We start from the raw sequence: 24,812 nt of genomic DNA, 5'->3' as shown, positions 1-24,812 counted from the left end.
AACCAATCGAAGCAGCACTTCAATCAAGCTGCAGCCACTTTGTCAATGAGGCGGAATGTGAATGGCTACGACATCATGGTGATGGACAAAAACCACAAGCCGATAATTAAAGTGCCTGTGAGCATTAAATGGTCTGAGCAAATGAAGGATGAGTCAGTTACTGTGTCAACACTGCATCCTGAATGTAGATCTAACAATTCCAGCTGTCTGCATGTGGAAAACATATCTGACAAACTGTTCGTCTCGTCAGCTTTACACTTGTGTATTGTTAGGGGTACAAGAAAGTGCAGTACACACAATACGTTAAATTTTTATGAACTTTGAATTAACAGGCGATCAACTTCTGACAACAGCAACGACAACTGATTCTCCAGGTCAAGGTTTTACATACTGACAGGTTTCACCGAACTTGTGCGGCAGCAGTGGTGCAGCTTCAGGGTCCCGCAGCCAGTCTTTACCTGGCGCAACTCAATTTCTGGAGGTCACTTTTACAGTTTCAGAAAGAAAGCCGCAACCAGCATCACCACAGGCAAACCAAACATCCCATTTCAAACAGGCAGGTTGAGAACGGGCACTGCACTGACGATTTAAATCTACAAAGGAAGTACAGCAATGAATCGTGTCCTGATGCGGAGTCGGAAACACATTCCTTTTTTTTTTATATTTGTGTAAATAGCCTGACTAAAGTACACAAATAACATTTCTCAGCATTTCTATCTTCGGCTTTGCTGGATAAACCATCGATCAATGGGAATCCCCATTCTGTGAGGATAATGGCAGCCATCACTGTGGGCACATTCCTCTCCAGACAGGAGATTGAATTTAATGAAGTCACGCCTATTAGAGTGCGCCTCCTTACAATGTTACAGGCTCTGTGTGGAGGTTTAATCCTGTAGACTGCACCATAGCAGTGAAATACGTCTTATCAGTGCTCGGGGGCGAACATTCGAGTCTCTGGCACGAGAAACAGCCCGGCAGGTTTTAAACATGACATATTTAACCAGCTGAAATGATGTAACTAAATGGTTGTGAATGAACTGATCTGTGTTCAGAGACAAAAGCCATTTCACACCAAGTGAAGCTTCCATATCTGCGGAATTACGCCATTTTCTTCTGATTGAGTTGCCAGCACTAACAGCTATAGTGCTGCTGTTAAAGCTCTCAAGCTAAACAAATCATTATTTTATGGAGGAACCTTGTAAATATGCAGGGCCGAGCACAAAAGGCAACAGTTACAGCCCAACTGTCAGTTGCATTCCGTGATGAAATTAAGTCATTCAATCTCCTGACTCAATATGTTTTACAATGCTGCCCCAGAAAAACAGCACAATCATCCACCGCGGGTGTTGAATTTACTCTCATTAAGCTTCTCTCCTTCTTTAACGGACTGTCAGCCTTCTTCTCTTCCTCTTCCACCGCTCTCGTCGTCTCCTAGTCCCTCATTCTCCTCCTCCCTCCTCTCCCAGCCTGAGCTTTTGGGCTAATTTGAATCCCTGGAGACAAAGACCTCTTTCAGGCCCGTCAGTCTGGTCACAATGCCAGCCTCAGTGCCCAGGCTCCCTCCGTTTGCCTGCCACACACGCTCCTCCTAGCACCCACAGAAGTACCATTAGAAGGGTGTCATTATCTCCCATACACGGGGTGATTTACACTCCGGCATCGTTTATTCAGCCAATTACAGCTGGCAACGACCATGCAGGGTATTTATGAGACTGGCACCTGCAGAAAGGCCATCATTCAGGCCACCAGTGAAATGCCCACTTACACCAGTAAAGCTGTAGATCAGGGAAACACTGACACACACACACAAACATAAATATATAAGTATATATATATGTACATAACCGCAGTTGAGAGATTAAGGAAGCATCATGTCTTGTCAAAAGCAATCAACTTGTGTTCCATTTCCAAAACATGTCTGGTGATATTTGGCTTCCATAAAGCCAAACTAAAACCAACTTGGATTCAGGGCTGAGCAGCAGCTGACCTAATTATAGTGGAATTTGGAGCTTTCCGGAACTTAAGTTGTTGTGAGGGACATGTCTTCAAGCCTGTTTCACTAATCTCAGTAAGAAATGCCGCTGACATCTGTTTCAAGCAGTGACTCAGAACACAGCACTCACTCCTGCAGCTGTAAGCCCAAAGACTCACTCAGGAGGGGGGGAAGGACCTTTCGTCCCCCTTTCCCCAATTACACTGGAATTACCAACTTGACCTGCAAAACAGAAGACTCAGCTAAATCTGCCGTGCACAAACACGGCAAGATTTGCAGTACTGATGGGTTTAAGTACTGCACAGCAGGAGCATTATACAGAGGGGAGGGAACAGGGGCCAAGAAAGAGGCAGAATCCAGAATAATATACGACTTTTCTTGATTAGTAAAAAGGTTTTTGAGTGGAGACGTGGGTATAGAATGAATATAGCAAAACTGATCTGACTGAACACCAAGATGCAGTTACTAAAGTGTTGGCACCAAAGAATTCCTGCACAAAATACAGATGTGATGCAACAATCAAGATAGAGAGAAATTCTGATATGTGGTGTATCACGCAGCTACGTGGAGCTGAGAGTGTCAAATGAAGTTAAATCTAGCATTAGTCTGGTCTGCTCCTTCTCTCTTAATATAATCCTAACCTTCAAACAAGTTACTACTTCAATCGCTCCCCCTCTTTATTATTCCAGCCTTTACTCTGCTGTCAAGGGAGCATAGACCTGTGCATCAAAGGTGAGAGGCTCCCTTCGCTCCCTTGTCAGACCGTGTTCATCTTTTCTTTCCCACCTCTTCATGTCTCTCAGTATTTGTGTCGTAGCCGGCGTCCTCAGAGCTCCGTACATCCCCCAGTCAGCGTGATTTCAACTTGTGCCACTGCTGCTGTTAATTCAATCTCCAAATCTCCTCATCACAAGTTCCCTCACGCAACCCGCTGCCTGCCTGGCCACTGGCAAAGACGCTCGACCCACACTCTGCACTTCACTCGTGTCTCTTCTAATGAGGTCAATTAGCTGTGAGTATATGTAAATGGCAGCAGCGAGCGAGGTCAGACATTGTCCAAAGTGGGGCGCAGACAACAGAGGTTTGCATTATGACAGTTGTCACCAAAATACTGACATATGTAAAGGGTGTGGGTTGGCGTGGATGAAGTTGTGCTTCAGTCAAACAGAACAGAACAGGGCTTGTCTGAGGTGGAGTGTTTTTGTCACTAATGTCACAACTTGAGGGACAGGTTCACCCGAACTTAAGATACTAATCCAGCCAATACGCATACGCACGATATTGTCTTTTGCTAAATGAAAACATTCCCATGGTCTTAGTGTTTTTCCTCTTTCCGTGTGATTATGACTCCACCCTCCATCACAATAAGCTGTGAGGAACATCACATTAGGCTTGAAGGCAAGGTGTTGCTTTAATCAGCCAGGTATCTGTCCTACAGTTATTAGTCTCGTCTTAACATGTCAACACAGCAGGTGCTGACTTTTCAATCACCCTAGATAATAAAGGCTTGAACAGCAACACTGAACCTGTGGTGGATGAATGTAGGTGCAGTTATTACTTTATTCAGGACTTTCGCACCACAGTCTGAGGACAAGGATGAGTCATTCCTCTTCATTTGAAGCATCTTTGCACCCAGCAAACAAATAAAAGTAAAGTATTGCTTGGTTTCCTTCTCGGCTCAACACAGTGCCTAAGTTAGATCCGTGAAGAATATCTTGAGATCCCACTATTTTACTTTATATATTATTTTTTACATAATGCTGCTCCCGTGTCTGATGTTAGATAGCATGCCGGTGTTCCAGATTCAGATGTGAACCTCTGCTGCAGGCTAAAGGGCAGAACAACATCGCCCCCATTCCATGTTTGTATTATTTAAACGAACCACGAGACAGAGTACAGTCCCAAAACTATTGCCTGAGTAAAATGAGCTTTTGTCAGGTTTTCAGGAGCCACAGACCTAAAAAAACACACGATAGCATGAACAAACCTGTTGTTCTCAGAAGCTACAGGCAAACAAGAGCACAAGACACAGCACACCTCTTAAACTCTGAAGTGAGTTCATTTTCAAAGTACTGATGTCTTCTGATGAACAGGAATAATCTTTGAAGCGCATTTACCAGGCCCTTTCGTGTAGACGCTTCCAATATCCTACATGCAGTGTTGGCATCCTTTTTGAAATCTTACATTTTAAATCCTTTCACAACTTGGCGCAGAAAACAAATCTATGTGTTTCTGGTTCTGGGTCTCATTCTCTTACCTCTCTCATCTCTTGGGAGATGGTGACCAGACGTTCATTCTCAGACTGGGTGTTGGTGAGGATGTTGCGTGCCTGGCGGAGCTCGGTCTGCAGCTCCTGGACCCTCTGCTCGTAGTAGGCCTCCTTACACGCCGACTCCTGGATTAGAGACTCCTCGCGGCTCTCCCCGTCTGCTGCCACCTTCCTGTGGTTGGAGTATGCTTGTCCAAAGGCCTAAAGATACAATGAAGAACATAATGTGCATTGGTTAATAGCTTTCAATGGCCACACAAGCAATATAATGTAAATCAGATGATTCAAATGCTGAATATCAAGACTAAAGTGACAAAAACTCCTTTAAAGTGATACACTGATCTTGTCTCCTGTGGTTAAGATGGGGGCTTGGGCTAAAAAAAAAAAACTTGTCTGCATTATCAGTAAGGCTCCATCTGGGTTGCAACATCCCGTCTTACCCCGTTCTAACCCCCACCATCTCTCCCTCCCTGACCCACAGGATGTTGGCGTCCCCTGCACGTGCTCTGCAGTGACTCCACAGATGGGAGAATGAAACAGGAAAAGTAGAGCAAATGGACGTGTCCGGGTGATCACGGGAAGCCCGTATTATAATGCTCTTAATACCTCAGGGATCACAGCAGAGCAAGGGAAGGGCACCAGACACTATTTGATTTTTACAGATTGCACGACGGGGATGAAGTTCATGAAGATTAAATAGTCAGGGGTGCCATAGGCTGCAGCTTCTAACTTCTGTAAGGGAATATACGCTGTTGAAAGGCTGTGAAAGGTGGAGTTTGAGTGTGGAATATGAAAGGATGTATCCCTATTATTAGTGCTGCTGTAATTTTTGACCTTAATTTGTCAATGGCCTGCAAGGCAGTCACAACAAATGTAGACGGAGACACACAGAGGAAGCGAGAGAGAAGAATATACTGCAGCAGAATATAGGTTAGGCCACTCTCTCCCATCTCAAAATAATCATGCCACTGATTACAGATTTTATTTCCAATCCTGTAACCACCAGGGATCCGATGGAAACTCTGATTCACGCCGATGCTCGCAGCTCGAGCGCAGCAAGTTATCTGAAATCACCTGAGGCGCTGGATTAAATCTGCGCTGCACTGTCTCTCCTCTCTGACCTGCTACCCTCTTACATCTGCACGTGACGCGGCTGCGGTAGGATTTACTGTTTGACTGGGTATCGTATTAATCCCAGTAATTCCTTTATAGAAAGGAAAATCTGGAAATTTGTATCACTCCAACTGACCTACTTGCGCGGCTTAAGACGAATATGCAAACGTGCAAAACTAGTTTACTGGGTTACAGGAGTGCCTGACATCATGTCTCGTGCATGGTAGTTAGGATACCTCTCATATTCGAGGAAAGATGACAGTCAAAGCAGAAAGATAACGACGGTGAACAGATTAACTCTCACTCAGAGGCTTCATTTAGACACAACGGCAGTTTGAAATGAGATGTAGCATAAGGAACCTCATCTTTCTAAGAGCAAACCTCTTTATAAACAGACACATTACTGCCAAAGTTAGATCAAATACCTATTGAGGCCCAACACTAAAGCTGAAATGAGTTGTTAAGTTGAATGAGAGATGATTATTCAGAAACATTTTTGATGAATGGTTAATAATGTAAGTAACTTTCTAGTCCAATGATGCCCATCTTTGAGTTTTGGAAGCAATATGAAGATGTATGTATATAAGGCTATACATTGCTTTTTCACAATAAATTAAGGAAAATAAAAGAATTCTGATAAATTTATTATAAAAACATAAATATAAAACTGTTAGTTGCAGCTCTATGACACAGAGATGTAAACATACACCTCAATCATCCTCAAAATATAAAAACTTGTAATCCCAGTGCTCTAACCACTGGGAGGTGCTTAAGTAATCAGATCGGGTCTTTCCTGACACGTGTCTGTCAATAAACAACTAATGCCAGTAACCTCTGATAAGAGTGTTCCTCATACCTTGCCCTCTATTTCCTCTCGCTTTAAAAAATAAAAATTAATTAAAAAAAATTCACAGCATCAATCAGCAGCAGGCTAAATTTGATTAGAAAGTCAAGAAGCAGGATTAACCCAATCAGAAATGAGGGGAATCCCATCATCATAATCTTGGTGCATGGTGGATATCGGAGGGACTCCAATCAATCCAATCAAAGAGGCCTGTCCTTCAAACAAAAAGTAGAAGCCCCTGCAACCCAAACCCACTGACCCCAGGTCTTTAATCTCAGCTCCCCAAGCGTGGCTTTAGGCTACTTTTAGGGGAGAGTAAATTGGGGCCGCACGCGACCGCAGGCCTATAATCTCACAGTGAGCCGCCTACCCAATTTATAATTCATCTTTAGCTTGGCATATGTTGCTTTTTTTACATTGGACATGTGAGCGTGGATTATTAATCCCTTGTAAAGCTAATCAAAGGTAGGTCTTTAGTCTTTAGCACGCTGTCTGGACTGCATTTCCTCATAGATTTTCCTCACGGACGATTACAGCAAAACATTATGATGCTACGTAAGGAGAAGTGGATCATTTCAGAGATTTATCCCTGTGCGGAAGCCAGTTTCTGATTCCAGATGAGTGCATACATTATGGACTGAGGTTAGGCACCATGCTGGGCTGGACTTTGTACTCCAAGCCGCCATGTGGAGATCACAGCACATAATCACTGTGATCAAAGCATGATGTGACGGAGGAGTTGATACAATGAGACGAGCCCCCTCAGATCTTACTTCGCCTTTTTATCCTCAGCCTCCCCTACATTGCTGGAACCATAACAGAGGCTGTGAACGGCCTAATTGCCTGATTATTGCATGGAAACTTCACAAGTGTAAATAGAGACGCTGCGAGGGTGCACGAACGCAGGCTAACTTAAGGAAGGAGCCTGTTGCTATGAGATCTTAGGTAGAGTCGATATCAAAACACTGGTTCCTCTGGTAATGGGACTTATTTTACACTCAGGGTGTTAAATTTAATTACCTTTCTGTGGGGATTATCTTTCTGCAAAACAAATGTTGCCACAACAGTGCATTCTTTGACAGGAAAGGCTTTAACAAAGACTATATTTGTGTATGTGTTTCGAACGCAGTGTGGTGATATCACTGCATTGTCCTCTAATCTGACCACAGACTTCAAAGTGAGCTGAGGTGAGACAAATCAGGACTGAGGCCTCTGTGCGATGTGAATAACGGGGGAAATATAAACACTGGGTTTTGAAGGCTCATATAGTCAACACCTTACTTGGTATAGGAAATTAAAGCAGAGAGAATATATAGGTCACAGAGTTCCCACCGGTTTCCCCCGCTCAGAATTCTACTGTGCATGTTCCTTTAATCCGGTGAGTCAAGATCACAAGGGGGGGAAGAGCTTTGGGTCTCTGACAAGCAACAAACAGATCAATAGTGCTGGTCTCAGAGGTGATGTGGAGCTGAAGTCGACCAAATCTAAAATTCTATTTTCAGTTTCTCTTCCGCTGGCAAAGAAAAGTGTTTGTTGTGGCAAGAAGAGAGGACAGCGAGCGGGGAGAGATGTCTCAAGAGATCCGATTATTGCAGACCCCCTGAATTGGAGAATAAATCCAATAGGTACATTCGAGTTAACTCACCCACACATGAACTGAACGCTGGGCTGGATTTAAGTAGGAGGCCAAGAGCATTTCAATCAATATGAGCGGGTTCTTTTGAAAAGTCCTGCATTCGGAGCAGAACCCATAACAGCATTCTGGATTTGGGTTTTATTCCTCAATCTCTGCTGTAGTTCTAATCATCTCATTGTTCAAGTTTCCATTTAGCCCCCTGTGGTTTCTTAGCATGACTCCAATAGAAAAGTAAAGCTTGCTGAAAAGAGACCAGTAGAAGAGGCAGCCAGGAAAAAAAGAAATGGAAACAGAGGAGTCAAAAAACGTCTTTGTTGCTGAGCCAGATTGAAAGACGCTGCTCTTTTCATTCATGCCTTATACTAATTTTACTGTAAAGCCGTTTCCAGACCAATATCATGACAAATTTATCAAAATGAAACTTGCAAAGATAAAAAACAAGCTGGAGACGACATCCAGGGAAGAGTAAATGCCATAATAAAGACAGTGAGTAATAAACAAGAGAAAATAATAAAAGTCTAATCCATTGAGAATGTTTTTGTCATCTACATAGATAAAACACACTTTAAACTTTTACGAGACAGTATAATTATGAAAAAGCACAGTGAGCTGCCTTCCCTCATCTTCCCTCATCCCTCATCTCAACACTGACTTCAGGCCATAATGCTGTCAGGACATGCCCTGACATGCACAACAGAACATGCCTTTGGTGCAAAACCAGATAACATACCCTAAGAGATGCTGAATTGTGATACGAGACTGGTTCACAAGTCTTGCAGAAAACAGAATGCTCTGATTTTAAGACAGTTAAGCAGTCTTCTTTTTATGACACAGACATCCTGTGATGACGCGTGTTGAACAATGCAACACTGAGTCATGTAGATTGATTTTGTGAGTAGTTGACCCTGGATTCCAAAGCAGTGTTGCAGCAAGTCCGGAGGTCAGTGTTGTCACTGTGGGCGACTTGCGGAGGAAGAGGGGTGGAGCGGAAAGAAAAAGAAGACACGCTGAATGGCTTCTCTTGCCTCGTGAAGCGCAGCTCACGTGGACTCCCAGTTTGTGATGATAAGCAGATACATGCTGCGTTTCTCCCTCGTTTTGTCTCTGTCACCATTCGCAGGCCACTGCACAGGCTGCGACACTAAAGGGACAAATAGCTTTGGTTCTATATTTAGCTGTCCACGATCAACTCTTTATAATAACAGATCTCTTGGGGCATGTGGTGAATAGACATCTGGCGAACCAGCAGCACGTGTTTGGCCTAGCACTAAGGGCTGGCCCAGTATTCTACACTGAACAGCCTCACTTCACCAACTGCTTGGTTCTGTGAGGAATGCTGCCCACCTCACGTGGCAGTGAATAGTTGTTTGAGTTAACATTTACACTCTGCTGCTGATTAGAGCAGGTCATGCCAAATCTGATACTACTCACCATGATGTGTAACAGGCAAGCTAATTATTTACTTCAGACTTTACTCTACAGTGGAAACTGGGATGGAAATGCTAAAGACAAATCCACTGGTATCATGATTAACTCTCCACTGGTCTGAAATCTCCCCTGTTTACGCCTCTGACTATTTCTAATCACATCTGCAACTTTAAACTTTTCAAGCAGGGATTCTCTTCACTCAAACAGGGAAATGAAGTAATAGCAACTAACTATTCTGGTAGAGTAATTCTATTAAACGACGAAGAAGAAATTGCAACAAACAGTTGGATGCATGCAAGGTGTTATATGTGCCGAAGAGAAGGAGAAAAGGGAACAGAAGGCGAGTGAAATGCGAATGAGCGAAGCATAGATATGAGCTGCTGCCTGGCACATCGCCACATTGATTCACTTTGCATAGCATAGAGCCGTTGGGCAATTATACACACACAGGCCTGGACAATTTCACAGCCTCTCACACACAAATACACACACATCTCATTTCCAATTTTCCCCATTGTGCCCTGCAGTCACCTATACTGCAGCACCTGGCGCGCCAGCACTGTCGAGACTTGCTCTCTCCTCTGAGATAAAGGAGCAAGAGGCGAGTGTTCAAAGCCTCAAAGGGGTTCCACCAACACTGCATACAACTATAATGTTTTCAACCATACAGGCCATGAGCTGCACGCTGCAGGCAAGGAGCGCTTTACAGGGAATATAGGAAAACAAAAAGGTGAGAGAAACGCTCCCACATGTGAGTTTACAAGATGTGTTTTCTTGAAAATAAAGTTTATTGCCTCAAGTAGACTGGCTGAATACAAAACTGTCATCACGAGACCTGAAGGACATAAACCGTCTAAAAAAAACACAACCACAAAGCAAATGCCAGAGGGGATGGAGCCACTGGGCGAAGGTAGACACATTAAAGTTTCTACACATGAGCAATGTACTAATCAGACTCGTGGGTCCCTTTACACGCCTCACTAAAGAAGTCAACTCTTTTTCAAAAAAAATCGGAGGTGCCTAATTCGGCTGCAGCAGCTCAGTGATAAAAACTCTCTACATAAATTCTCCTTCCTTACATCAGGCTGTAGTTATTTAGCATTAGTTGGTACTTTCATCAGATCTGGCTAGGGAAAACTATATATATTTAATTCCAGCTTCACAAGGGCCACTAATCAGAAGTCCAAATTAGAGATTCTGTATGAAGTTGGTCTCTGGTCAGATGAGACCTCATGTTCAAACACGCGCCTTATCTGTATTCATCACACGTTGACAAAGGCCGGAGCTCGGAGAAAACATATAAACTCTATAGAAAAGTGAAACACATGCAAGAGGTGGACGGCCTTCTGCTTTCATAAAAGTCTGTGTCAGCCTGAATGCTCTGTACTGTGGGTGTAGATGAACGGGCTCCTGTGTTATAACAGGGTAAAACAGTCATTATGCCCCTGGCAGAGAGATAAAGAACTAGAATCTGAGCACAGTTTATTTAGCCTTCAGAGTATGTGATATATAATAGTCGAGACAGATTTACATGACGCAGAATCAGAAACGGTCATTTTCATTCCACTCAGGGGTGAAACACAAGGTAAGCCTGAAAACAAAACGTGGATCAACATTTACAGAAAAAGCAGATTTTGCTTAAGCGTTTCCTGAGAAGGTTTGTCCTGACTTGGGTTACTGTTTTTGTTTCTCACTTCCAAAGCACCGTTAATACAGAATATGTTATTGGTGTTAAGAAGACCCCTTCCCTTGTTTACACTGAACTGAAGAAGCAAGCATACTACTGCCCCTGTGCCTGATTTCAGATGAGGGCGTTCCTGAATCAGAAGCAGGGTGTATAACAATAAAACCGAGATGGAGTCCTGTTCTGCCATTGCAGCTCTAACTTTTACACATACATCAATTTGAGTACCTCCTCTGCCAGCAGAACAATACCCACCCGTTTCTCATTTGTAACTTTTTCGAGGGAAATCTGGCAGGGTCAAGGAATCTAAGATATTGGACAAATGCATCTAAACCTTGGCTCATCTCGCCAAACCACTGTTGTGTCTTCTCTATCTGTCTCCATGAAAGTCACAGTGTCTGCTCACATATATATTCTGTACCTTCTTCTATTTGTTATCTATTTAGCTTCCAAACTCAACCTTGGGTGCTCTGTACTGCAATAGAGTTTCCCTCTGACTTTAATCTATGAACTGGCATCCTGGGTTAGAGACGATCACAAGATGGAATCTGTTTATCCCTGGGTGTTTATTGTCTCTACAGTTCAGCTGCTAAATCTGCTCCAGAATACAGGAAAAAAAAACTGTGTCTCAAGGGAAAGCAGAAACTCAATAGATTTGATATATGGCACCACCACATCTCCTCTGGGCCGGAGTCTGGGCTCTTTATCTTCGCTCATATCACATAACAGCTCCAGTTCTAGGCATTCACAACCTCGATCATTTGCAATGCAAAGTTAGCCTTATCTGTCCGTCCCCCTTTCTGCCTGACACTCTGTGTCTGGATGAGATCTCCCAGGTCCACGCGCCCGCACCCCAGGGGAACTGCCGTCGTTATGGTTACGATGCCAATTACAGTGACGAAGCGGGAGTCAGCCAGTAAAGGCAGGGCAAACGGGTGCGAGTGACACAGATGGCTGTTTCAGAGCTTAGCCCAGCACAGCTTGCTCTCCTCCCTCTTTCTCTGGCAACAGTCCTCACCCGTGTCCTGTACATCTCCAGTTTCCAGAGATTTGTTTGTGTTGACTGGAGTTTTTTTTTGTTTTAACTCTTTGCTAAAAACAAGAAGTGAATCAGACCTGATCTCCATTTAGTATAGCTTTGGATATATAATCTATGTATAGTATAGATTTCAGACAATTTCCCAAAGGACACTGCTCCCTGTGGAACCGGTACATGTTGGGGCCAGACACACATAAACACATGGGCATTCATTTGTGAATTTAGACACCCACACTTGGGATGACACAATATGAGATTATGGTGTAACGATTATTGTTAGAGGAAACGGTTTCACGGTTTTCATGATTTTCACGATTATCGATACTATAGAATCAAAAATCCACACAACAAGCAATACATAAACAATAATAATATCATTATCACTATCAACTGTATCCAGTTAGTTAGCTTACCAATAACCATCTTTTAGATAAATGCTGTATATTATACCCTAATGTGTTTCCCCCCTCGTCATCCTAGACTCATCTATTAGCGCTGAGACGCATCTAATCAATCAGGTTGAGGGATTGACAGGGTGGGGGCGGGACTGCAGAGCCTTTCTCCTGAGGTTTTCAATCTTAGGTGCCACTTCAAATTCAACTATTTATCATTCCTGATCTACTCTGTCAATTCCTCTGCCACTCCAGTTGAGAACAAGGCTCCCAATCTCTTCCATGTGCCGTCCCTAACTCCCCAGTCCTATCTCTCTCAGTTCACCCTCCCAACCTCAGAGGACGGTCCCTTGGGCACGTCCTGCCCTTGCTCCCAGCCAGATGGAGGCTAATGACCTCCCTTCCCCATTCGCAATAATTAAAACCTGTATGCGATTGTTTGGCCCTCTCTCTACCACTGAGGTTAAGTCATGGGTCAGGGTGGGAAGCCTCCATATGAGACCATGTCAACAATGAGGTTGCCTCACTACCACACATCTGTGGTCAAATAAAGTACTGAAGGTTAAATAAGAAAACAAGCCCTATCTGAATATAGCACACATTGTTTGTCTTTTGTTGGTTAACAATGACTTCTTTTATTCCATGCTCAATACAACCCATGCTACTGCCCACATCTCCCTGAACCAACAGGATGTGTGTACAGTATAAAAGGAAAAATAATGGAAGAAAGTGAGAGCCAAGCCAGAACACAATGCCCTGAAGGGAATATTGTACAAACATTAGCAAAACAGCCCTGTGTATACAATTCATATTTATACATATATATATATATTTGTACAGATATTATAAAAAGATTTCCATTTAACACTTTAAACTCATTAAGCTATTTAATAGACCAACCTCTGTTTTTCTTACATTTAAAGAGCGCAAGCTGGTTCCCACAGGAATCCCGTGCACTTCCCAGTTCCCCTCCCACCAAACCTCTCCCCCTTTCTCTATCCCCATTTCTCAAGGACCCCTGAGAGACTGGCACACATCCAATTAAAACCCCTCCTTTCTTTGCGCCTCCTGAGCCCAAACTTTAATGTTGTTATTTCTGTACCGCCAGCCCCCTGCCTGACTCTTGTATTTGGATCTCCCCTACTTTTTACCCCTTTTCTGTTCCAATTTCCTCCCTCCCCTGTTCCATCATGCCTGAGGGTTTTAAAAGGTCGACCCAGGAACACTGCGACAGGGAGACCCAGGCCCACAAGCCTATTTACAATAGGAGCCTGGGGAGGGAGGTGGAGGAGGATGGTGGCAGGGAGTGGGTATAGACTGTGGAGAGAATGTAGACATACTGCTGTTCTATCATTGCACCGTGGTGTTGAAGCTAAAAAGGAACCCCCAGGGCTAAAGGGCAACCCTTTGAAATTAGTTTTTTGCTAATGTTTGAGAAGATGGCCTATTAAAAGGAGGAGATGCGTTATAGAATCTGCCCTGTGGTCTAATTAATTTAGGTGAGGTGGGAGAAACTCCTCTGCCAGTCAGGGGATAATTGAGATGAGCAGGCTATGTAGAATTTCAGAGATGGGTGTGGCAGAATGTACTCATGTAAACAGAGAACACTGCGAGTCTGCATCTGATCCCTGATCTCTTTATCTACTGCATCGAGCCGGGGAAAAATGCCCTGGAACAAACTACAGAGAAGAAACTGCAGGACTAAACAAACTCCTCTTTAGAGGGAGGATATGGGTGTGTGTTTGTGTGTGGAGGGGGGTGGGGGTCGGGGATCCCACCATCTGTCCACTTATAGCTACCACAAGTTAATTTCTGCTTGTCATGTATGCTAATATATGTCACCCCCATCTTTTGTTGTGTTGATTTCAAGGGGACATCAAAAGGACATCAACATTTGTGTGTTTCTTATTCCTCACTGCGTGTATAGAGAGACTACGCTTAAAGATTGCTGGCATGAAATTGCAAATCCACATTTTTAAAAAGCTTTCAAAGAAAACGATCATTTATTAAAAAAACTATAAAAACTACTGATTTTTAGAACAGTTCAATACATATTGAACACCAAGTTTCCATGAGGCTACTGAATGTCTCTTTGTCTCTGTTGATGTGGTAAAGCCTAGAACACTGTGAAAGGAAATGCAGCACAATGATTGTTGAGGTTAGCACAGCAGGAAAGGCAAGGATATTCCTCTGATAATTTCTTTATTTTTAAAGACTTCTTCCTTGTCGTCTGTTGTTAAACGCAGGTGACAGTGGTGACTGGCCTTATGACCCTCATGTGGTCACTTCCTCGTATCCATTAAAAGATATCCGGACTGAAACAGTCATATTTCTTATGCTTCCTCAGCCAGACTCCTCACAAGCAAAGCGATGCAGAGCAGATGGGGCAGAGGAGTTCGGCCCTGACTGATTTCAATAGAAGGAACAGGAAAGATGTGATGTGGAGCCCTTATTGTTACTGTAAAGCAACGGCTAAGATTTATATCAAAACACAAAGTCATAAAAAAGGCCACTGACATCCCGTGAGGGTGTTGTAATGAGCCGATCACGCTGCTTGGCTTCTGTTACAGAGAAGATCATCTGATGCCGCCCACATACTTTCAAAATATACATACAGGGTTCAAAACAAAACTTAGACTCTACCCACATTCCACCACCTGATTCATTGGTTACACTCAATACAAATAAATGCTGACCTGAACTGAATAGTAGTTTATAGGCCTGCAGCTAACAGGGGCATGTGTTTCAGTATCCACCTCAAACGTGATGTAACAGGATGTCTCCAGTTACAAAAAGTCAATACAGACAGGTAGTATTACCTTAATTACCTAACACAAGGGCAAATGTGTTTTTCACCCCCACAATACAAAATGTCACAAAAAACCCCACTAATAAGTCTAATCAATTAAATACACAAACAGAGGTTAACGTAGTAAATATAACCAGAAACAGCTTATTTGTGGTGTTTAAAGTAAAATAAAGGGCTAGTTTAGGTTTTTAAGACAATTGGACATGCAGAGTATGGACAAGTAGTCCATGTGTTTTGTGCACACACAATGGCAACCCAGGTGAGTGCACACAGGATTCTATGTTGATAGATTTATATTAGTTTATAGTCGTAACCCAGTGTCAGAGCATGAAAAGCAGAAGACTGGCCTCAGTGAACCATGTTTTACAGTCACTACTATGACCTCATCTCCTGCTTTTAGCCTGGACCCCTGCCTGATCCAGCCCTAGTCTTCAGTAATTGGATTACACCACGAGAATCGTGACCCTGCTGGGCAGCCATACCGCTTTCCTTACATGCACTCTTGACTTCTGTGAAACTTTGATAGAAGTCTTTGTATTGGGTAGTTCAAAGTTAATACACATTAACAATGTAAGAAATGTTCTAACTGCAGGCTTTGCAATATGTGGAATCAAGTAATACTCAAAATAAAATGTTCCACTTCGTTGTTGTTCAACTGTGTTTGGGTTAGATTAGCTAATAACTTCCTCCATATTTACTGTAGCCAGAGGGCAGTGTCTCGGAGTGTGACCGGATGACGCACACAAAATTAGATAAGAGAAAACATTTCCATGAACAGTAACAAAATTGCATTCTTCTTTTAACTGGCGATAACAACATCTGACAGGCTTGTGGACAAACTTGGTGTTTCTTCGAGGAACTCAAGTCATGTAAACAGCCAATAAACTACATACCATGAGTGCTGAATGTGTTCTTTGCGACGTCACCTCCTGCCCAAGCAGGACTTAACAAAGGCATGATTCTTTTCGTTTACACACACTGCACAAACACTCCACTCTTCAAACATGTCGCCTTAAAACCACCCACTAATGCTTGAGAGTAAATGTGGCCTCTGCTTGAACTGTTGATTAATGCTGATGTTATTTTATTGTATTAGAGTGAAGGACAAAAGCTCCTAAAATCATTAGGGATTAGCAGTGGGCTGCTAAACCTAAAACTAGATGGAATGATTCTTTCATTTACCATATGGTCGTCCCTCTGTGGCACAGATGGCTACATTAGTGGATTTTGTGGAAACACCGCCCTGTCTGGACACTTTAAAAATAGTTGAAATTATTCAGAAATTATTGCACTGGTGATCTTGACAATAATTTGCAGCTTCGCATTGAGGCAGAGATTCTGCCAGGCCTGACAGCCCTCACAACAGACTGGTAGGCTTTGCCGCCATTGGTGTATGTTACTGGGACAGGCGAGGGAGAAGAGGGCAGTTTCCCAAGACTAAAACACAACCTCTGTGCAGCATTACCCCAAAATGAACCTACCTGTCCCCAGCAATGGGCCTGATGAGTGTGGCTGGGCTTGGCAGACTCCCAGACCTCTGTAAGCCCTGTGCATAGTGGCTGGGATTCATCCTCTTACAGCCCAGAGGGTAGAGGATTTGGGACTTTATTTAGTGCCATTTAGAAAAGATTACCCCTTAACTGCAGTTTTGCCGCCTGGCAAAATACATTAAGGACAAAAGAGCTCATTAGAAAAACCCAAACAATGCTGAAAGGTTTAGCAGATGCTGTCCAAATACAGGCAAAAGCATATCTGAAGAGACAATGATTGAGTAAGATGGCTTGAATGAGGTATTTAAGGGAGGACTTGGAGTTTGTGCTAAGTTATAAGAATGGCTGGAGTAAGTGAGAAAAGCGAAAAACGAAAAATTGAAAGTGAGCAGCTGTTGATGAAACATGGCCCAGTGTGGCCCGACTATATTTATGACTCCTAATACAAGCAACCGTATGGGTTTTGTGTCCTTGTATTTTCTAGTGACGTCCAATCAGCATCCAACCCATTTAACACCACAGAGAGGGCTTACAGTCACACCAGATATCTTTGTTTAAGGACATTGGGATATATCCTTTGGTGATCTGCCATTTCAAAGGGGACAAAAGTGACCAATCCTTTCAAATGTTATCACAATGGGACGCCTCTCTTTGTCATCCACTGTGTTCTGCTGGCGTTTAACCCTCTCTTCGTCTATGACACCCAAGACCTGTTCACCCCAGTGGACTCAAACACACAATGAGCCAGTTAGACGAGCACAGAGAACCCAGGTTTCACTGAGCTTAACAATATTTAGGGTTCTGATTGTCTGTTTGAATTCCACAACACAGTACGCAGCTGCCGCTACACTGAGAGGAGAGTTGGGGAGAAATAGGGTCTGTGGGTGACTGAATGATGGTGTGGTCTCTAATGCTTGTCGAAATGCAACAAGGACCCAAGAAGCTCTGGGCCCTTGTGTAGGTGTCTGTAAAAGAAAGGCCCAGTATCCAGAGGCCTCACTTTTTATTTGTCTGATACTTGTCCATTCTTTTACAGACTGTCTGTAAAAGTGAGATGCTCTGCAGTTCTGTTGTGAGTCTCCATACAGGTCATATGCAGGCACAGGAACTTCCCTCAGGACCGCAATTACAGTCGTAGGTGTGGCACGGGATGTCATTTGTGAGTGGCTTAACTTGAGAATATCAACAACCGCTGAGGAGACATGACCTCATGCTCTTCCACTGCTGTAATGTAGCATAATGTCATTATCTGCAGTACGTAGTGAATGGAACTGTACTCTTCAGCCAGCATGATAACAGGGAACCGTCCATACAGCTTCATTAGCAGCCAGGGTGCTTCTATCAGTGAACTGATTGAGCGAGCTGCTTTTTATGTAGAAATCATTTATTGACTTTTAGATATGATTAGAGCTCAATTGATTTACCCGCCTTTCATAGACATAATATGTTGTTTATGTTTACTATGAGTCGGTATGAAAACCTTAATTTTACTGAGTAAACAATGTAGAAAATATGTGCATTTATTTTACATTAAAAAAAACTTGGGTTGTGATTGCGTTTTCTTCTTATTTATGGTTGTTTAAAATAAAGTTTATGGTCAAACTGTGAAATATCAACCATCAATTACATTTCGTTGTCATAGAGACATATTAGGAATCATTGCCAATTTGTTTTATATTCATATCAGCTGATATATCTGAAGGTTCTAGATATAATATATAGTGTGAGTGAAATAAAATAATAGTCATAATATAAAACCAGGTGACTGGACATATTACATCTTAGCGGTGTTGGAGTCCAGTGTGAGAGAAGGTGGATAAGGATTGAGGAAATAATTATATCTGTATCAATAATCCTAGTGACAGAAGTCCATGTACAAAAATTTTTATTTTGTGGTAGGACAACAATGATATAGATAAGAAGAAAGAAAAGTGTGGGTAGAAGACCCTGGCCCACATGTAGGAGTCGACCAATGCTAAAGTGTGATGTCCAATGATTACCATTAACCAATGCATGGTTCCTTCCAACAATTGTGTGTATATGTACTATAATAGCGAGCTGTTTGTACACTCCGAAAGCAACACCTGCTGAGGAAGCAGCACGGCGGTTCCAATTCAGGCCCAGAGCCGTGAGGTTACTAAGCAACAGCAGAGCACATTCCTCCATCTTCCAGCCTCAGGAGTAGCGTGTGTGCGGGGGTGTGTTTGAGTGTGAACATTAGTGTCCTGTCCAAGGGGAAGTAAGAAGGTGAGGACTGGCAAAACGGGAAATTTGCTCAGCGTCATGATGATTTCTGACCGACCCACTCGGTCCAAACTGAGACAAAAAGAGTGATATCTGGAGCATTTAAATCACCACGAATACATATAAATCAGTCTTTTCTCGTTTGTGTTGTGTTTGCACATGCCTGGAAGTAAAATGAGAGGGTCACTGGAGAGAATCCAGTGTTGAGCTTCTCTGTAAATCTCACAGACAATCCACTCCAGTCTGTATTGAAGAGAAGAGACATCCAAACATCGCTGCCAATAGTGCAAATAGTAGCCGAGCACCTAAGGCAACATGGTATTTGTTCCTGACCAGACAAATATGCTCTTTACCAACAGCTACAGAAAGAGTCACACGTGGTTTGACCTGTCAACTCTCAAACACCCCCCAAAAAACAAAGCAAGGGTGAGAAGCTACGACACTGCTTTATACTGCTCAGCACCACGGTTCCAGAAGTAAGAATTCCATGCATTTTCTGAATAGAGACTTTTATTATCAGCCATAATATTGTAACGGTCCAAATGACCACAAGCTACGAGGTGAAAAAGTATGCCACTACTCACAAACCTCAGGTGTAATAGCATTAGCAACGCCTCTGATTGGCGGAGCTGGCTGTTTCCATGGGAATGTTTTACCACAACGAAAACCATGTCAGCTACGTTCGGATAATTTAGAGTTGCATTATGTTTACCACAGAGCAACTATGATTTCTCTTCCTAACATGCAGTGGTTTTTTTTTTTAGAGATGAGGAAAAGAAAGTCCAAAGTGGTGAAAATCAGTCAGGTCATGTTCTACAGTGTAGTGTTAATGAGGGCCAGCTTGTGGGTTTGCAGTGGTTCATGGAATGCGTAGTTCCTTCAATATTACAATAGTTATGCACACACAAACTCGTACCTTTACCTTTTTTTCCATTTTCAAATAGCTGGTCGGCTTGGTTCTGGACTTTAAACAATTATATGGGGATTTTCTGAAACATCAATGGAGAAAATGAATGGGAAATTTGCTTCTGGAGCCAGAGCCACTCTAAAAGTGGATGACTGGTCACTGTTGCGCTCTGAAAGTTTTGATTTTGACTCAAAAGCCACTGCTGCTTCAAGCTTTAACTTCAGACACTGTGGAGACAGTAGCTTATCTTGTTCTTATCTGTTCTCCAACAGACAATACAGAGGAAGTGTAGGGGGGTTTCAGGAGGATGTGTGTGCATTGCTCTTGTGATAGCATCACTTCTGCCCTTCATCCAGAAGCTGCTGGGCTGGGGAGGGTAGAAGGATAAAGGACCATAGCTGTGGTCTTTCAAAAACATGGACATCTGATCAGTGATCTACAGCCAGCATCACCCGGGCCCAAGGCAAAATAAAGAACCCCTGCCCCAGCTGAGAGCAAACAATCCAGTTTATGACTCCCACAGATGGCTGTTTGTGGCCCATTATGACACAGAGAGAAAGATCAGACACAACTCAAAGAGTCCAACCAGACTCACAATGGGAGCTCCTTTCATACAAACAACTATATTTAGAAAAAACATCAATAATCTCCTCAAAATGTCCCTATTCACTTATTTGTTTGCAGCCTTGGTTACTTTTTAAACCGTTCTCAGTCTGATTCTTCTATTCAGAGCTTGTTTTCCGCTGTCATTCCTCTGTGGCAGAGCTTGGCCTGTTTGCCAAAAAAGAAATGCATGGGAATCAGAGCAGGAGTTGCTGAGACAGCCCCAAGCACTCCTCCTTTCTGCAACAGCAACCATTAGAGAGAGAGAGAGAAGGCTGCTGGAAAACAAGACAGGAAGAGGAGGGAGACGCCAAGAGCTGAAACTCTCTGTGTTTTTGTCTCTCCCCTGAAAAGCAACAAAAAAAAAAACACCAAGGGAATGATGAGCAGCTTTCTGGCATGCCAAGAAGGGCTTTACCACGAAGTCAGCTCCGTCAGCTGTTGGTTGCCTCACACAGGAGGAATCCATTTTTCAAAGGAAGGACGTGAGCAACCATGAACAAGCCGGCATCAGAGAATCAGTGGCCACGGCCGTTTGTGCAACTCTCTGCCTCACGTCACTCTGAAGCCACACTTTCATATAGGACACTGACAAACTGCCGAAGGAAAATTGGACGCAGTGTGATACGACAGGGGGGGGGGTGAGTCAGACCACTGTTAGGAAAAACAGACACGTCCTTTATCCGACTCCGCCGGCCCAACTTGAACCGTCACTCTCCACATTCTTTCCATTCCCACGGGGTCGCAACTCGTCTGGTTTCCTCTGCAACTCATCCACTCCTCTGAGCGGGAAGGTTCAAAAATTCAAACCTGCTCCCGCCCCCCCACCTTCCCACTAAACTAGTATGGCCTGTTCGCAGAGGAGCGCCTGTCGGAGCTAAGAGACAAGATATCATCTAATGTCCCTATAAAACTTCTGCTTTTAAAAGACAGCGGAACATGTATATATAGTTTTCAGAAGTACAAATCTGCTAGAAAGACAGATTTAAACACAAAAACACAGATTCCAATTAATGAGTCAGATTTTCACGTCCCATACCGAACATGCACAGCAAAGAGTTTTAGAAACCCCCCTCTAACAATGTTTATTTATGTGCAGATGGCAGATCTACTTGTGATTTAGACATTATAAAGCAGTGGGGGGATTGGAGGAAACACAGCAGGCCTACACTCACTCTGAGTCAGACAGGAATGTCTCATCTTGAAGAAGGAGCTGCATTAATAAATAAAAGGTGGCAAGTGGAATGAGGGGATACCCTGCGTGAAGAGAGAGGGGGAGCAGCACCCCCTCCTCATCCTGCAGTGAATGACCTTGTAGGATGAGGGGCAACTCTGCTGCTTTATGACTGATGCCTGTCAAATGTCCCTGTCATGGAAGTGATGAGTAACTACAAATAAACTCAAAGTATTTACTGCAGCAATTAGGTAAACACCCAGAAAACGGATATAGGGAATATGGCTGATGTGTCAGAACTGTGTATTATGATTTGTAATGTGATTGATTAGTGATGTCCCCGTGTCCCCTGACCTCTTTCAGCTGGTCCAGCTCCTGCCTCGCGGCCTCGTACTCCGTCTCCAGGTCGTCGTGCTGCTGCTTGAGCTGCTGCTTCTCCTCCAGCACCGCCAGCCCGTACTCCGCCGCCTGGATCTTCTCGTTCGTGGTCTCGCTCAGCTCCCGGGCGAGGCGCTCGATCTCGGCGCGCATCCACTCCGGCCGGGCCTCCAGCAGCAGCATCGCGTCGGGGTATCCACGCTCCTCCACGGACATGGTCGGTAACCGGCGAAGGTGTGAAGGAGGGGAAGGGGGGTTGAGAGGCGAGGGATGCTGGGGCGTCTTCGAGCGGCGTAACCTTGAAGGAGGAGGAGGAGGCGGCTGCTCAGATTCGTCGGTATTTGAACTGCATGATTGTTACGCTTGCGTTTCTCGTGGCCGCTCCGGTTTCTTTGGTCATGTGGGGGACTCGGGGTTCGTTTCTCCGACGGGGGGAGCTCGCCGTCGTGTCTTTTATCAGAGCTCCATCGCTGAGGTCCCGCGGCTGCTTCTCCTCTCCCCGGCTTGTCGGAGCGATAGAGCCGCAGAGCACCAGCACAGGGCTCCAGCGCCAGAGACAGGAAGTCACACTTCCGGGTGTACAGTTTCAGAATAAAACGCTGGCCGACGTCAGGCCTTGAGTAGGTTTGTTTATTCTGTATTGTTGATATATATATTGAAATGATAATATATATTGTAAAGGGATGATGTGTAGAGTTAGTTAGTTTCTTAGTTGGTTAAGCTTTGTAATAGACTGCACATTAGTGTAAAGGATAATAATCGATTACTCCTAGTAAGATTTGATAAAATGATCCTCTATTCATCCCACAATAGGGAAATTTGCCATGTTGAAATAGTATTGGGGTTAGTCAATAAATAAAAGACATTGGTAAAAGTAATATATTAGCAAACATGCAACTTAACAGCAAGGAAATATAAAACAGAAACGATATATACAGAGTATATATATATATATATAGTGTAAGACATTGGTAGTTTTAACATAATATGTACACAAATAGATTATGTCAATTTTTTGTGGAAATTTATTGACATATTCAACAAATATCAGAACACGTGTCTTTTATTTTGAAGGCAAACCTGCTTATTTCCGGTATTTCTCTGCTGCGGACACCGGCTCATTTGAAACAGCTGAACGTTCCTACGCAACCAGCCGGGGCTGCTCCTACAGAGCGGCAGTGCATCATGGGAAATGTAGTGTAGTAGTACTGGCAGTAAAGGCAGTGTGACCCAGCGACGCCACTAAAATAACTCATTTCCCATCAGGCTTTGCTTCTTTGCTTATGTGGAGCACGGAAGTCTCTGTCCAAGCCGCTGGTTGTCATAGAAATAGATCAAACAGACAGGTCGGTCAGCAGCTGCCACGCGAATATCTGCTGCCCCCTGTCGGATTAAACATGAATTCGTGTTTTCTGTTACTGCAAACAATCAAGAAAAACTGTATTTTTCACACAGTCCCTGACAGACACATAAATTACATCATTATTTGAGAAGAGGATTTATGACACTGTCTGATTTATATGTCTTCAAAATTTACATTACAAAATGAGCTTAAACCCCAATATTATCACATGTTTGGTTTTATTTAAAAGATAAGATAAAAGTTATGGAAAAGCTATTTTGTAAAATAATAGAATAGAATGTGTTAAAGGCTCCCGTTTTATAAATAATGTCAATACAATTTGCATCATCTTGACCAACTAAAGCATCAAAATGCTCCATATACTTACAGTAAATGCATTTATGCATTAGTTTACTATTGACACTGAAAGTTCATTTAGTTGAGAATACTCTTACTTGCACTCACATAAGATTTTTGAATGCAATACCTTTACTTGTAAAGAAGTTTTTTATAATGTGGTATTACTACTTTTGAATAATAAAAACCTGCATAAATCCTGCATTCCTGACAATACCCGTGACACAGAGCTGGTTTCCTCATAGCTGTCTGGTAAGTGAATTTCACTGATATGGGAGATAACTATTATTTTGATAGTTACAGATAAGTGTGTACTCACCTTACAGATTAAATCTAGAGCATCACATTACTGCAGAGATCACACAACACGTTTCTTAAAACGTTACAGGTTTTGTCCCTTGTGACGATGAAGACTGGTGCAAACATTCTTCCCTGCTGGTGATCACATTTGACAAAAATTTGCACATGTTACTGCCAGTGTCTGTTCTTATCTGCCCGGCTCATGTTTCTATCTTTGTGTTTGCAGCAGACTGTCGACAAAATATCTCTACCAGTAAATTAAAACTAAAACTTAAACTATCTTCCCAGTCTTACAATAATACCTGATGCTTTTAAAACCTCATTATAGCTACAATTAATATTAAAACATTGTGATTTCTCTGTTCTATGTGTTTTATCAAATGTCTTGTTTCTCTGCCTGCACTCTTGATATACTCTTATCTCTACACTCTGTATTCATCATGGTAAAACGACTAGTGAGACATGCCTTAAAAATCATATGCCTGTGATTTACTCTGGGTCTTATCTCGTCCCACATACACAACACGTCATGCACTGAGCTCAGTTGGTTTGTGTTGACAGAGACTTTTTGTCCCTGTTCCTCTGATACTCGTTATCATGATGTTGATTGGTTCTTTTCTCTTCACAGCCAGACCGAGCTCCACAGTTTTCGCTGATAGACAATACGTTGTGTGTTGGAACAGAAGAACAGACTTAAAGTTAAAGTTTTTATTTGTCAGAATTTGTATTTGTCATTTGTGTTTCAATTTAATAATGATCTGACAATTATTTTTTAAATGTTTTATTATTGTTATTTTCTTTTTCTTTATA

The 24,812-nt window shown here is 43.0% G+C and overlaps 1 protein-coding gene across 5 annotated transcripts in view; it reads right to left on the bottom strand.

Moving 5' to 3' along the window:
• LOC118110701 (protein bicaudal D homolog 2) overlaps positions 1-22,542 on the bottom strand; it is a 44,340-nt gene extending 21,798 nt beyond the window's left edge. For all 5 annotated transcript variants that reach the window (XR_004696985.2, XM_035158666.2, XM_035158667.2 and 2 more), the window contains exons 1-2: positions 21,980-22,542; positions 4,251-4,463 (exon numbers count right to left, since the gene is read on the bottom strand). Coding sequence is in view for 4 of the 5 variants with exons in the window: in XM_035158666.2 (XP_035014557.2) it covers positions 4,251-4,463; positions 21,980-22,219 (453 nt within the window). In the remaining variant the exon portion in view is untranslated. The remainder of the gene's footprint in view (positions 1-4,250; positions 4,464-21,979) is intronic.
• Between the last annotated feature and the right edge of the window lie 2,270 nt (positions 22,543-24,812).

The sequence above is a fragment of the Hippoglossus stenolepis genome, chromosome 6 (genome assembly GCF_022539355.2).
Source record: "Hippoglossus stenolepis isolate QCI-W04-F060 chromosome 6, HSTE1.2, whole genome shotgun sequence".
Lineage (NCBI taxonomy): Eukaryota > Metazoa > Chordata > Actinopteri > Pleuronectiformes > Pleuronectidae > Hippoglossus > Hippoglossus stenolepis.
This window is presented reverse-complemented; position numbering and strand designations above follow the sequence as displayed.